General features: G+C 44.5%; 1 protein-coding gene across 3 annotated transcripts in view; it reads left to right on the top strand.

Annotated features, from left to right (window-relative positions):
• The first annotated feature begins 866 nt into the window (after positions 1–866).
• The window catches only part of LOC140478752 (rho guanine nucleotide exchange factor 26-like), a 209,335-nt gene continuing 195,195 nt past the window's right edge, over positions 867–15,006 (top strand). Inside the window, exons 1-3 of one of the 3 annotated variants that reach the window (XM_072572085.1) lie at positions 867–1,314; positions 1,395–1,524; positions 6,614–7,423. In XM_072572085.1, coding sequence (XP_072428186.1) covers positions 6,749–7,423 — 675 coding nt within the window. In that variant the 5' untranslated portion in view covers positions 867–1,314; positions 1,395–1,524; positions 6,614–6,748. The remainder of the gene's footprint in view (positions 1,315–1,394; positions 1,525–6,613; positions 7,424–15,006) is intronic. The other 2 variants (XM_072572086.1, XM_072572087.1) reach the window with 2 other exon arrangements.

Here is a 15,006-nt window from a genome sequence, read left to right on the forward strand (position 1 = left end):
CCTTGTCTCAGTCAAATCCCTTGAACTCAGCACCGCCTTCCGGACCTGCAATCTTCTTCCTGACCTCTCCGCCCCCACCCCACTCCGGCCTATCACCCTCACTTTGACCTCCCTCCACCTATCGCATTCCCAACGCCCCTCCCCCCAGTCCCTCCTCCCTACCTTTTATCTTAGCCTGCTGGACACACTTTCCTCATTCCTGAAGAAGGGCTTATGCCCGAAATGTCGATTCTCCTGTTCCTTGGATGCTGCCTGACCTGCTGCGCTTTTCCAGTAACTGATCCTTTGTCAAAGCTAAAAAAAGGGAGAAATTTCTCCCTTTTTTTAGCTTTGACAAAGGGTCAGTTAGATTCGAAACTTCACCTCCATCCCCTCCCCCACCCACCTATTGTACTCTAGGCTACTTTCTCCCCACCCCCACCCCCCTCTCATTTATCTCTCCACTGCAGGCACCCTGCCTCTATTCCTGATGTTGGGCTTTTGCCCGAAACGTCGATTTTCCTTCATCCCCCGATGCTGCCTGACCTGCTGTACTTTTCCAGCACCACTCTAATCTAGACTGTAATCCAACAAGTTTAGTTGGAAGCACTAGCTTTCGGAGCGCTGCACTGTCCTGTTAACCACCTGAAGAAGGAGCAGCACTCCGAAAGCTAGTGCTTCCAATTAAACCTGTTGGACTATAACCTGGTGTTGTGTGATTTTTAAATATTTAAAAATATACTGCAATGAGTCGAATTGGTGTGCGCTTTGAAAAATCAGAAATAGGTGAATCTATTCCGAAGGAGGCCGCCAGGAGGTGCGCTTTTTCAAGGATAATTTTTAAGGGCTTTTTACTTCTGTGGGGGTGGGGGGAGGACTCACGCAGTTCAAAAGTTTCAAAAACAAAGTTGGAAAAGATGAGGATGTGTGGAGGTTATTGGCACTGGGATGGGAGCTGAAGGGGAAATCAGAATTGACACTGCGTCACTTTGAACTTGGACCAACACTGAATCTCACACACTCTCTCTCACACACACAACACATTCACTCTCTCTCTCTCTCTCTTCCACACTCACTCACTCCCAGCGACACGGCAATATCGCAACTTTAACCTGCACAAGTGCAGTGAAACTCATCTCCTAACTGAGAGCGAGAGGTTGGAGTGAGTGCAAAACGGAGAGGATCTGGTTGCTGAGGGGTAGACGCAGAAGGAGCAAGAAGGGGAACATCAGTGAGACTAAAATCCTGCACTCCCAGCAGTTTGGACAATGTGAACCTGGCTCAAGCACTGCGGGACATTACACGCCGTTGCAAACAGCGGGAAAGTGGAGAGGGGTAAGTCTCCTTCCTAATGCTGCCGGGAACCGAGGGAAAACGGAGATTCTCACACACTCGCTTTATTTTTCTGGCTCCAGATCGCTTCAGGAAAAGAAGCTGGTGGCTTATTTCTTCGTCCATCTGCTTGTTCTTTAGATCTAAGAGATTCCCCCTTCATTTTCCAGACTGCAGGTTGCATGCAGCAGTTTACAAAGTTTCACTCACAGGGTAAGTTTCACTCGCGTTGTCGAAATCATTCACCTATTTTCTCTTTAAAAAAAGCTGTAGTTTTACATTTGTCCAACTGTAGACCATCATAATTTGACCCCGCGATCTGGTTTTCTGCCGAGTCCATATTCGAAAGCATGTGAAACAGAATCTCAAATTTCACAATATTTGTCTGAATATTTATTGTAGAGACTACCAGCAGAGATCTTGTTCTGTTGTTTTTCTTTGTGGCAGATTAGCGAACATTTGTTTCTTTTTTTAAAAAAGAAAACATCGTATCTGGAACATTGAAGGGATGATTCTAATTAAGCTAACGCCAGAACAAATGTAGCCCCTTCTCGTAAATCTCCAAGTCTGGAGGCTGTGATCCAATTCGTAATGGGAGACGGATTACCACGTTAATTTTCTGTCTGCATTTCAAGGTTTCGCCAGAGAACAGTAAACAGCTATTTAAAAAAAAACAGTATGTCCTCTTCTGTATAAGTTAGATAGAATTGTTTGATCATAAAGTAGGATTAAATTTGCAGCTTTGCTTTTAAGGCAATGTTCCAACTCCTTCATTGTAAGCAATTATAAAAGTAAATTCTATTGATTATTAAACAATTAATTTGTTCTGCCTAGCTGCCTGTAAGGGTGTTGTGTTTAAGAAATCATAGAATCCCTACAGTGTGGAAGTAGGCTATTCAGCCCATTGAGTCAATACCATCCCTTGAAGAGAATCCCACCCAGACCCACGAATCCCACCCAGACCCACCCCATCCCTGTAATCCTGCATATCCCATAGCAAATCCACCAAGCCTGCATGTCCCTGGCCATTATGGGCAATTTAGCATGGCCAATTCACCTAACCTGCACATCTTTGGATTGTGGGAGGAAACTGGAGCACCCAGAGGAAACCTATACAGATATGGGGAGAATGTGCATGTAGACAGTCACCTGAGGCTGGAATCGAACTTGGGTCCCTGGCACTACAAGGCAGCAGTGCTAACCACTGAGCCACTGCAAAAATGTCTTTAAGTGTTGGTTGTGATTGACGGTTTAATTGTCTCTGGTAGTTTCTCAAAACTTGGAAAAGGGTTTTGCAGTGGCTCAGGAACACTTTTTTGGGTACAGACTCGCCCATCACACTTGCATTCTGAGAACATGTTTTGATATAAACATATAGGTTAGATTCCCTACAGTGTAGAAACAGGCCCTTCGGCCCAACACATCCACACCAACCCTCCAAAGAGTAACCCACCCAGACCCATTCCCCTACCCTATATTTACCCCTGATTAATGTACCTAACACTATGGGCAATTTAGCACAGCCAATTAACCTGACCTGCATATCTTTGGACTGTGGGAGGAAACCCATGCAGACATGGGGAGAATGAGCAAAGTCTGCACAGACAGTCACCCGAGGCTGGGATCGAACCCAGATTTGTGCCACTGTGAAGCAACAGTGCTAACCACTGAGCCACACACCACCCATGAGATAGGTTATGTGCATACTTTCTGCACTAGGGTGTTTGAATCTGGGCTTTGTTTGATATTCGCTTGGTGGCTGGGTCAGCCTTGGCTGATTGGGGTAACATTCTCAATTCTTGGCGAAGTGGTTGTGTGTCAGTTTGGGTTATGTACATAATAACGGCAGGGGACTCCCAAGTGCAGTTCTGAGAGATTGCTTTGTGATGTCTTTTTGCAAATACAGCTTTATATCAGGCTCATGATGAGGCAGATACAATGAATGGTATTCGGGAAGGATAAAACTGGAAGGTTTTTAAAAAATGTTTCATGCGACATGGGTGTGACTGGCGAGGCCAAAATATTGCCCATCCCTAATTACCGCTCAACTCATTGCTTTACCAGGCCATATCAAAGAGCATTGAAGAGTGAGTCACATTGCCCTGGGCCAGACCAGGTAAAGATAGCAAAGTTCCTTTGTTGTAGTTGTGGGTATGTTCCTTCATAACAGTTGATGTTAGTTTCACGGCCATGATTACTGCAACTAATTTCCACATTTATTAATTGAATCTAAATTCCACCATTCACTGCTGTGGGATCTGATTCAATGCTGACATCCCGTTGACTGTTTACAGGAAAGGAAAGACCTCTCGTTCTGTTTGGCTCATTGTACTATATGACCCATAAACAGTAAAAAAAAAGCAAATAGAGATCAAAACAACATATATTTATTTGAAGTTTATCTAAGACAAGAATGTAACTGGGAGTCAGGGGATTGGTGGTTATATTACTGAACTAATAGTCTAAAGATAGGGAGTATAGATGTGATTTCAGATCCCCATCCGTCCCATTGTAGCTGGAGAATTTCAATTCAGTTAATTAAATGAACCTAGAAGTAAAAGCTAGTGGGGTGGGATGAAAGAGAGACTATCTGTGAAATATAAATTAGGCAGGTAAATTGTCTCACTGTCTATTGAGGTGAGCTCACTTAATCTTTCCCAGATAACGTTTGTAGCTGTCCTGAAAGGGTTAGATACAAAATATGAGTAGAGAGTGTGGTGCTGAAAAAGCACAGCAGGTCAGGCAACATCCGAGGAACAGGAAAATCAACGTTTCAGGCAAAAGCCCTTCATCAGGAATGAGACTTGTGAGCCAAGGGGATGGAGAGATAAATGGGAAGGAGGGTTGGGCATAGAGTCAGACAGAACGAAACAGACCCTTTGGCTCAACTCATCCATGCCAACGAGGGTTCTTAAATTGAACTAAGTCCTGTTTCCTGCATTTGGCCCATATTCCTCTACACCTTTCCTATCTATGTACCTGTCCAAATGTCTTTTAAATGTTGTAATTGCTCTTGCCTCTACCACTTCCTGTGGCAGCTTGTTCCATATAAGCAACACCTTCTGTGAAGACATTGCCTCGCGGATGCCTTTTAAATCTTTCTGCTCTCACCGTAAATCTATGCCCTCTAGTTTTGGACTCCTACACCTCATAATTTTATAAACCTCTGTAAGACAACCCCACAGCCTTCTATGCTCCACGAAAAAAGTCTGAGCCTATCCAGCTTCTCCCTCTAAGCCAAACCCTACAGTCTGGGTAGCTCCTTGTAAATCTTTTTTGCACCCTTTCCAGTTTACTGTAGTAGCATCCTTCATATAGTAGGTGACCTGAACTGTACACAGTACTCCAAGTGTGGCCTTTCTGGTGTATTGTACAGCTGTAACATGGCTTTCTAACTTCTGTGCTCAGTGCTGTGACCAATGAAGGCAAGTGTACCAAATGCCTTCTTCACCACCCTGCCTACCTGGGATGCCACTTTCAAGGAACTATGTACTTGCACCCGCTGTTAAATAACACTCCACAAGGACTCCACCATTAACCATGTAAGTCCTGCCCTGCTTTGTCTTGCCAAAATGCAACGTCTTACATTTATCTAAATTAAACTCTGTCTGCCTTTCCTTGTTCCACTGGTTCAGTTGATCAAGATTCTGTTGTACTCTTAAATGGATGGGCCACTTCAGAGGACAAGGTTCCCCATGGGAGATGATTAGCAAGGTTAGATCTCATGAAATACAGGGAGAACTCACCATTTGGATACAGAACTGGCTCAAAGATAGAAGACAGATGGTGGTGGGGGAGGGTTGTTTTTCAGACTGAAGGTCTGTGACCAGTGGAGTGCCACAAGGATCGGTGCTGGGTTCACTAAATTTCATCATTTATATAAATGAATTGGATGTAAACAGAAGAGGTATAGTTAGTAAGTTTGCTGATGACGCCAAAATTGGAGATGTAGTGGACAGCGAAGAAAGTTACCTCAGATTACAACGGGATCTTGATCAGACGGGCCAGTGGACTGAGAAGTGGCAGATGGAGTTTAATTCAGATAAATGTGAGGTGCTGCATTTTGGGAAAGCAAATCTTAGCAGGACTTATACACTTAATGGTAAGGTCCTAGGGAGTGTTGCTGAACAAAGAGACCTTGGAGTGCAGGTTCATAGCTCCTTGAAAGTGGAGTCACAGGTAGATAGTGAAGAAGGTGTTTGGTATGCTTTCCTTTGTTGGTCAGAGTATTGAGTACAGGAGTTGGGAGGTCACATTGCGGCTGTATAGGACATTGGTTAGGCCACTGTTGGAATATTGCGTGCAATTCTGGTCTCCTTCCTATTGGAAAGATGTTGTGAAACCTGAATGGGTTCAGAAAAGATTTACATGGATGTCACCAGGGTTGGAGGATTTGAGCTATAGGGAGAGGGAGAGGTTTAACAGGCGAGGGCTGTTTTCTCTGGAGTGTCGGAGGCTGAGGGGTGACCTTGTAGAGGTTTATAAAATCATGAAGGGCATGGATAGGATAAGTAGGCAAAGTCTTTTTCCTGGGGGTAGGGGAGTCCAGAACTAGAGGGCATAGGTTTCCGATGAGAGGGGAAAGATATAAAAGAGACCTGAGAGGCAACTTTTTCACACAGAGCTACCAGAGGAAGTGGTGGAGGCTGGTACAATTGCAAGGCATCTGGATGGGTATATGAATAGGAAGGGTTTGGAGGGATATAGGCCGGGTACTGGCAGGTGGGATTAGATTGGGTTGGGATATCTGGTTGGCATGGGCGAGTTGGACCGAAGGGTCTGTTTCCATTCTGTACATCTCTATGACTCTATGACTTGACTGGAGTTGATAAGAGCCGGCAATTTTCCTTCCTGGAAGGGGATTAGAGAGTGCTCTGAGTTTTTGTGGCAGTCTGGCAGTTGACGAGCTGGTTTAGTTCTGGTGGCAGCCCATGTGTTCATTCATTTAAGAAAATCATTTTCACAACTTGCCTCGGTGGATCTTGAACCCATGATGTTTGGGTCACTGCTCCTTGACTGCAGACTGAGGAATGATGCATAGTCCATATTATCAGAGTTTGCAACAGATCCGCAGTTTTTCAAAGAAAAATCCTATTTTAGAATTGAGAAAGATTGAAAAATTAATGTGATTCTATTATACATTTCAACTAGCAAGGACTTGTCACGTTTTGAGTTTGTCATCATGAGGAAGTTCATTTGATACACTTTTTGAGTCCCCTCTTCTTCCTCTCCCCCTCTCGCTGCACATTCCACACATTTGAGCTTGAAGAGGTGCCTTAAACATGATTTCTTCCTTTTTCAGATAAGACTACCCCACTCCGTCCTTGACTACACGAGCCCAGCCCACAGCGAGTTCTGAAAAGAGTGAAGAAGATGGAGTCCTGTGGAATGGAAAGTCATCTTTGTCGGTTGGATGTGTAACCGTGAGCAGTGAGGAATGGATCAGGAAAGTGAGGTCGACTTATCTAATCTTGCCATAACGCCGCTGTGGCGGAAGAGAAGACCGATCCCCAAATCGCCCAATATGAGGTCTTTGAACCGTCGCAGCAAGGCAAGGCCATGCTCGTACCAAATCGATGGCATCCTGGTGACAGATTTCCCAGCCGACGGCAACATTCCTACCCAAAATGGAGACATTGCTTCACCTCCAGATGGCCACCTCCTGCTCCAGAGGCAGCTCTCCACCCATTCACTTCCAACACCTGATAAACAGCGCCTCGTGCTGAGCACCGACAGTGCCGTTTCGCTCAAGAACGGAACGCAGCAGATCATTCCCAAGGACCTGGCATCGGCTATTAAAATCAAGAACCACCATCAGAACAATCAGAGTCTGGAGTTTCGTACAAGGAGCCGTCGAGTGCAGAGTATGGTCGAGACAGTTAATGACCCACTTGTACCGAAACTGGAGCTGGACGGAGACACAGACCCTGATCTGGAGTGCCCAGGCCAGCTCCGCAGGGGACTGAGGTCCACCTCGTACAGAAGAGCGGTGGTCAGTGGCGTTCATTTTGACAACTCGTCGAGCGTGAAGAACAACAACCGCAGGTCCCAACCCAATCTGAAGACCGTCCTAGAGGACAAAGAGAAGTTCCCCAGTCTGTGCAGAGGAAAGGTAAGTGTTGGATCAAGACTAATCTTCCTTGGAGAACAACATTCACAGTAAAGATGTAGGAAATTGGGTCTTTTTCCTTCCTTTAAGCAAGTTATTCAGGCTTGTGTTTAAGTGTAAATGAATATGTTTAATTGAGTTGTCAAAACTGAAATCAATGCATTGTGAAAAACCGAAAGAACTGCAGATACTGGACATCAGAAACAAAAACGGAAATTGTTGGAAATGCTCAGAAGTTCTGGCGGCATCTGTGGAGAGAAATCAGTGCTAACGTTTCGGGGTCTAGATTAGAGTGGTGCTGGAAAAGCACAGCAGGTCAGGCAGCATCCGAGGAGCAGGAAAATCAACGTTTTGTGTAAAAGCCCTTCCCAGTGATCCTTAGAACAGTTGTGATGTAGTTGCAATGATTGAGGCATGGTTGTCAGGTTACCAAGATGGGAACTAAACATCCCGGGATGTTCATTACTATAGGGAGGACAGAAAAAAGGAGAAAGGAGGTGGGGTACTATTATTAGTAAAGGAAGCAATCAATGCACTATTGAAGAAGGACATCACCTTAGAACATCAGGATGTAAAAGCTGTGTGGGCAGAGATAATAAACAACAAGGGGTGGGAAACATTGTTGGGTGTCATCTACAGGCCCCAAAGAGTGGGGAGATCGAGGAGAAAGCATTAAACAAGAAATCAGAGATATATAACTGTAATCAGAGGTGACTTTAATTTAGATATAAATTGGACAAACCAAACTAGCAGTGCTGTTGTACAGGAGAATTTCCTGGAGTGTGTACTTGGTGGTTTTGTTTAGACTAATTCATTGAGGAACCAATCAGGAAAGAGGCAGATGGCCTAGTCCTACTCCTAGTTTCTATATTTGTATGTAAAGGACTCCACAGATTCACCACCCTCTGAGAGAAGAAATTCCTCCTCATCTCTGTTCTAACTGGGTGACCCCTGATCCTGAGATTATGCCCTCTGATCCTAGACTCTCCTCCAAGGGGAAGCAACATCTTCACATTGACCCAGCCAGGCCCTATAAGGATCTTACATATTTCAATAAATTCACCTCTCATTCTTTTACATTCCAGTGAGTACAGGTCCATTCTATTAAACCTGTCTTTGCAGTACAGTCCTTCCATACCTGGGATTAAGCTAGTGAAGCTTCTCTGGACTTCCTTCAATGCCGTTGCACCTTTCCCTCAACAAGTGGCCAAATCAGTTGAAGGTATTCTAGCTGTAGTCAGATCAGTGACTTGTTTAGTTTTAGCAAATAATGAAATAAAGGACAACATTTCATTTGCTGTCCTGAAACTTGTGTACTCACATTTTGTGAGTTATATACAAAGATCTCCAATTCCTTCTTTGCTGATGCTTCATGTAGTCCTTCTCCAGTTAGTTAATATTCATCTCTTTTTTCCTGCCAAAATGCATAACATCACATTTTCCTATGTTATATTTCATCTGCCAAATTTCTCCCCTCAACTGTCTATATCTCTCTGCAGACTGTTTCTTCCCATCTATTTTGTTTAGTGTGTGCAAACTTGGCTATAATACACTCACTTCCCCGCTTATACTCATTAATAATATTGTAAATCATTGTGGCCCAGCACTCATCCCTGTGATACTCCACTAGTTAAAGGTTCTACCCTGAAAATGCCATCTTTATCCCACCCCTCTGTCTTTTATTAGTTAGCCCATTTGCTGTACATGTTAATATACTTCCCACAATGCTATGAACTTTTGTTAAGTAGCCTAATGTGTGGTACCTTATCAAGGTTCAATATCATAATGATCACATTTTATTCATTGGATTTAAATGACATTAGCTGCCATAGTGGGGTTTGAATCCCTATTCGGATAGCATTAACCTGAGGTATCAGTCCAGTGACTTTACCATGACCCCACCATCTCCAGGTAGCTCTAGTTTTACCTGTCCACCATCTCCTTCAATACCTTTGCGACCTGCTAACAGACTAAGAACTGACTTTTTAGGATGTTGGAGTCGTAGAATCATAGAGTTGGACAGCACAGAAACAGACCCATTGGTCCAACTCATCCCCACTGACCAGATATCCAAAATCAATCTAGTCCCATTTGCCAGCATTTGGCCCATTTCCCTCTAAACCCTTCCTTTTCATGTAGCCTTCCAGATACCTTTTAAATGCTGTAATGGTACCAGACTCCACCACTTCCTCTGGAAGCCTATTCCATACACGCACCACCCTCTGGTGAAAGCCTTGCCACTTAGGTTCCTTTTAAACCTTTCTTCTTCAACTCAAACCTATGCCCTTTAGTTTTGGACTTCTCACTCTGTGCATACCCTCATGATTTTATAAACCTCCGTAAGGTCACCATCAGCCACCGATGTTTCAGGAAAAAGAGCCCCAACTGATTCAGCTCAAACTCTCCAACCATGGCAATATCTTTGGATCCTTTGGGATATTGTACCACATCAGACGTTTTAAGTTAGTTGGGAAAAGAACCTTATGGCCAGGTGCAAAGCTTTTTCTATGCGGCAAGGTTTGAAGAGATGGAGCACGCAGCCAAAGAGAAGCGTGAAAGCAGATTCAATGATAATCTACGTATATAATTCAGGGAAATGGGAATAATTGGATCCTACCTATAATGGGAGAAAGTGATGACTGCAGATGCTGGAGATCAGAGCTGAAAATGTGCTGCTGGAAAAGCGCAGCAGGTCAGGCAGCATCCAAGGAGCATTCCTGAAGAAGGGCTCATGCCCGAAACGTCGATTCTCCTGCTCCTTGGATGCTGCCTGACCTGCTGTGCTTTTCCAGCAACACTTTTTCAGCTCCTACCTATAATGGACTGGCATAGACACAGTGGGCTGAATGGCCTTTCCAGATGTTTCTTGATTCTAAGTCCAGCCTGACTGAAAGCTCTCCTTTGAGGATAGAGTGCCTTTTTAATTAGAAATTGACTGAGCTATCATTTGCGTTTCAGCATCCTCTGGCACAAAACCAAACTTGTCTGCCAGGGTAGAGGGCATGGTGATGTCGCTATGTTGATCCTTCTGTTCCTTAGAGCGCTCTACAATCTGGACTGTTGCCCATGGTAATAGTGCTACTAATTGAGGGCCTGGACTGAATAATCTGCACTATTATAGATTCTTGTTTTAAAGCAGTGACTCATACCCCAACATTTTAATGAAAAACAAGAGAATTCCGGCTCTGCTTTGTAATTAGTGACTTGCTAGGGGCAAGTCGGGTTTCCCAGATGCCACATTGGTGCGCTAGGCCAGTGACCACTTTGAATTGAATAGACTCAGTCAGAACATGGTGCTGCTAACAGTCAAATAAATGCTCCAGAAATGTTCTCGTGGGATGGTCTTCGTAAGGTTGGTGGGGACCCAATGAGCCAAATAGCCAGCTTCCACACTGTAGGGATTCCAAGATACTGGGGGAGAGTCTCCTGCCTTTCCTCAAGATGGGTTCATTTACTTCCACTCAAAATGGCAGATGGGAGCTCAGTTCAACATCACACCTGAGAAAGGGCACCTCCGACAATGTAACAGTCCCTGAGTACCGCACTAGAAATGTTATGACATGAGTCTGCAACACAGTGATATCAATTCTCCACCAAATAGGTCTCAGAGTAAAGGTCCACACTGGGAGGAAGAGTTGATGAATTTATACTGAAGTGCCCAGACGTGTGTTTAGGATAACAAATCGATTCTTATCCTTGGTTCATAAAATCCCTACAGTGTGGAAGCAGGCCCTTCAGTCCATCGAATCCACATTGACCCTCTGAAGAATGTCCCACGCAGATTCACACCCCAACCCTATCCCTGCATTTCTGTGGCTATTCTAGCTAGACTGCACATTATCAGCAATTTAGCATGGCTAATTTACCTGGCCTGCACCTGTTTGGACTGTGGAAGGAAACCCACGCAGACACGGGGAGAATGTGCAAACTCCACACAGGCAGTCACCTGAGGCGGGAATTGAACTTGGGTCCCTGGCGCTGTGAGGCAGTAGTGCTAACCACTGAGCCACCGTGCTGCCCCAGTATCCTTGCTAATGTTTATATCCATCAATCAGCATCTCAAAAACAGAGGAGTTTGTCAATGATCACATTACTTTATGATTGGAGGGGGAGTTGGGGGAGGGTGGTGAGTCCAAATTGAGTTTTGCTACCTTTTAGCAGTGATATTGCATCGAAAGTATTTCGTTTGGGTGTGAAGTACTTTGAAGAGCCATAACGTTGTTAAAGACGGCATATAATTTTTTTTGTCTTGACAGTGCTTTTGTGTTCTGCTCCGGTTATCATTGTCATTTCTGTGAGCAGATCGTCTGCTGCGTTTCTCTGTATTATGGCAGTAATTACACCACATCTGAGCAACTTTGTTGGCTGTGAAATGCCTCTAAGGTCATAAAGAGTGTAATGTAAATCCAAGTTTTCCATTATTGGAGTATGGGTAACTGTCCCCATTAAATGCCACTCAGACATGAGCTAAATGGTTTCACATTAACTGGGGGAAGAGCTGCTTTTTCTGTTTACACATCTTCTTAGAGGCTTCATCACTGATATCTTTTCTCCAACTGCCCCACCTCTACGTTCTCGTCATCTTCTTGTGATCAGACAACTTGCTTTGTTACCGAGTTTCTGGACTACCCGTCAAACAGCATTTTTCTCATAACAAGTCAACAAAAAAAAGTTTGAAGAAAACAAAACAAAACATGTTATTGTCTCAACTATTTTTCTCTCTGATTGCTTATTTCAGATGGCATGAACCCTAATTTTAATAACAGGCTGTGTTCCCCACTGGGGCCATTTTGTTCTGTTGAATAATACTTAGATTAGATTACTTACAGTGTGGAAACAGGCCCTTCGGCCCAACAAGTCCACACTGACCCACAACCCACCCAGATCCATTCCCCTACGCCTAACATTATGGGCAATTTAGCATGGCCAATTCACCTAACCTGCACATTTTTGGACTGTGGGAGGAAACCCACGCAGACAAGGGGAGAACATGCAAACTCCACACAGTCAGTCGCCTGAGGGAGGAATTGAACCTGGGTCTCTGGCACTGTGAGGCAGCAGTGCTAACCACTGTGCCACTGTGCCACCCACTAACTGGGATAATACATGGCACAATAGATGATAGAGTGAAACTGGAGACAGTAATTGAGGCAAAGAGCCATCATAAGTAGCAAAATCAGTCAGGACAGTTTACACAACTTGCTTTAGCTCAATTATTGTCATGTATCGTTTGTCTTGGCACTTTTTACAGGCATAGAGATTTCCTGTATTAGGCTGATGCGTTTTGGTGTCTGTTGCCTATCAGCTTCTAGACTGATGCAGCCAAAGGTGATGGTGGAAGAGCAACACTCTGCCCCACATGAACTCTGTGCATCTGGTTAGGCTGGATAGCCTGTGTCCGCCTGGTGCTGACACTGTTGCCTCAGGTTAAGTGAGTTCAAACGGAGGGCTTTTGACTTTTGCAGTGTTGTGGGGGTGGGGGTGTGTGGGAAATAAGATGTTAAAAAGAGGCAAGGTCCCGGGCCAGGTGTAAGGGACAATAGTGCGAAGATGAACTGGGAATTATTCCTGTCAGTGTTTATGTCTCATTTAGGTTCATTTATTAAAAAGCAGATTATCTGATCACCAATGCAGTGCTGTTTGTGGGAGCTTTCTGTGCATAAATTGGCTGCCATTTTTCATGCATTAGAACTGTGGCTGCCTTTCAGAATTACTGTAAAGAACTTTGGGACCTTCTATGGCTGTGAACGGTGATACATGAATGGCAGTCCTTTCATGAGCAGTTTATTAGTCTGACTAGTTAGTCAGTCAGCTCAGTCAGGCTGTATGTTTATCATGAAATCTAATGGCAACTTGCTCAAGTGCTCTGAGTTGTCACAGATCAGGAAGATCCCAGGTGCAATCCTTCAGCAGTCACTGCTGTGGAAGTTATTTGACTTCCTGTAGAAGCTGAGAGAGTGAATGGGAATAATTGGCTTGGATTCCTGTTCCCAGTTACTTTGAGCAGTGCAAATGTGCAGTTGACAGATGAAGTACAGTTGGCCACAGCTCAGGACATGCCTGCAGTTTACAGTGGACTAATATTTACTGTAGACAGCTAACAATTAGAGAGGGCATTCCAATAATCTTTAAGCAATGTCGCGTCATGGGGAGCTTCTCTTCATTTCTCTGTCTGTCTCTTTGCCTTTGTCTCTGTCTTGTCTGTGTCTATTTGCCTTTTTGTGTCTGTGTCCCTCTGTCTGCTTTTCTCTCTCTGTTTCTCTCCCTGTTTGTGTTTGTCTGTGTTTCCCTGTCACCACCCTCCCCCTGCCCTTTCTCTAGTATCACTGGCTATCTGGCTATCTGTCTCTCTCTCTCTCTCTCTCTCTCTCTATGCCTGGGTGTGTCTCTGTCTAATTTTCCCTGTCCCTCTCTCTCTCTCTTTGTCTCTCTGTATCACTATCTGTTTCTCTGTGTCTTTCATTGTCTCTGTGTCTCTATCTCACTTTGTGTCTCTCCTTCTGCGTGTTTCTGTCCATCTTCCGGCCTTTCCCTCCTATGTCTGGACAGGACGAGATGCCTTTGTTGGGGTTTATGTGGGTTTACTTTGTCGTGACACTGAGTAATTATGTGGTATGGCTCTGGCTGAGAATTAACAACACGCCGAGTTACTAAAACAGCTGGGCCTAGCCTGCTTCTGAGTTGGCAAATGAACCTTGCTGCAGGTGTTGCCTGTGGGGGTGCTGAATCTAGGAAAGTCCAAGTGTTTTCAGCTTGTGTCTCACTTTTATTGCACAAGACTAATTTCTCTTTTTCTTCTTTCTGCTGACCTTTCTCTCTCTCTTCTTTTGTCTCTCCGTTTCTCTTTCATTTCTGCCTCTCTTCCCTTCCTGCTTTCTTTTTCTCTTTGATTGGCTATTGGCTAATACAAAAAAAAATGTGACAATGTTCCTTTTCGTCTCTGCTTTGCTGTTTTCTCTGCATGTCCTATTGTCTCTCTGTGCAATGAGAGCATCTTGACCTTTAGCTTAGGGTCACGGGAAGACGTTGTACTGTTGGAGCAAGCGATGACTGAATGAAGGAGGAGCCTGTTATTGAAATGGTGCAGTCTGAATTGCAAAATGCAGTAGGAACATAGAGGAGCTGAGTTATTACAAACTGTATGTAGGATATTGGAGGGATAGAGGTAGCGCTACATCGTGCTGTATTTGCCTATTTCAGTGTCAGCAGCGGGATTGACTTCTAAGCAGTTTGTGTGATCTATTTGTCACTGCCCATGGCTTGGAAGGTTACACGGAAAATAGGAGTGGCTTGAGGCCATTCGGCCTGCTGAGCCTGCTCTACAGGGGGGTGGTGAGCCTGTGGAATTCTCTGCCATAGAACACACTTGAGAGCGTAACCTTGAATGTTTTCAAGAAGGAGTTAGGTATAATTCTTAGGGCTAAAGAGATCAAAGGGACTGGGAGAGAAAGCAGGAACCAGGTACTGAGTCATAGAGATGTTCAGCACAGAAACAGACCCTTCAGTCCAACTCATCCATGCTGACCAGATATCCCAACCTCATCAAGTCCCATTTGCCAGCACTTGGCCCATATCCCTCTAAGCCC

This window comes from Chiloscyllium punctatum, chromosome 6 (genome assembly GCF_047496795.1).
Source record: "Chiloscyllium punctatum isolate Juve2018m chromosome 6, sChiPun1.3, whole genome shotgun sequence".
NCBI lineage: Eukaryota > Metazoa > Chordata > Chondrichthyes > Orectolobiformes > Hemiscylliidae > Chiloscyllium > Chiloscyllium punctatum.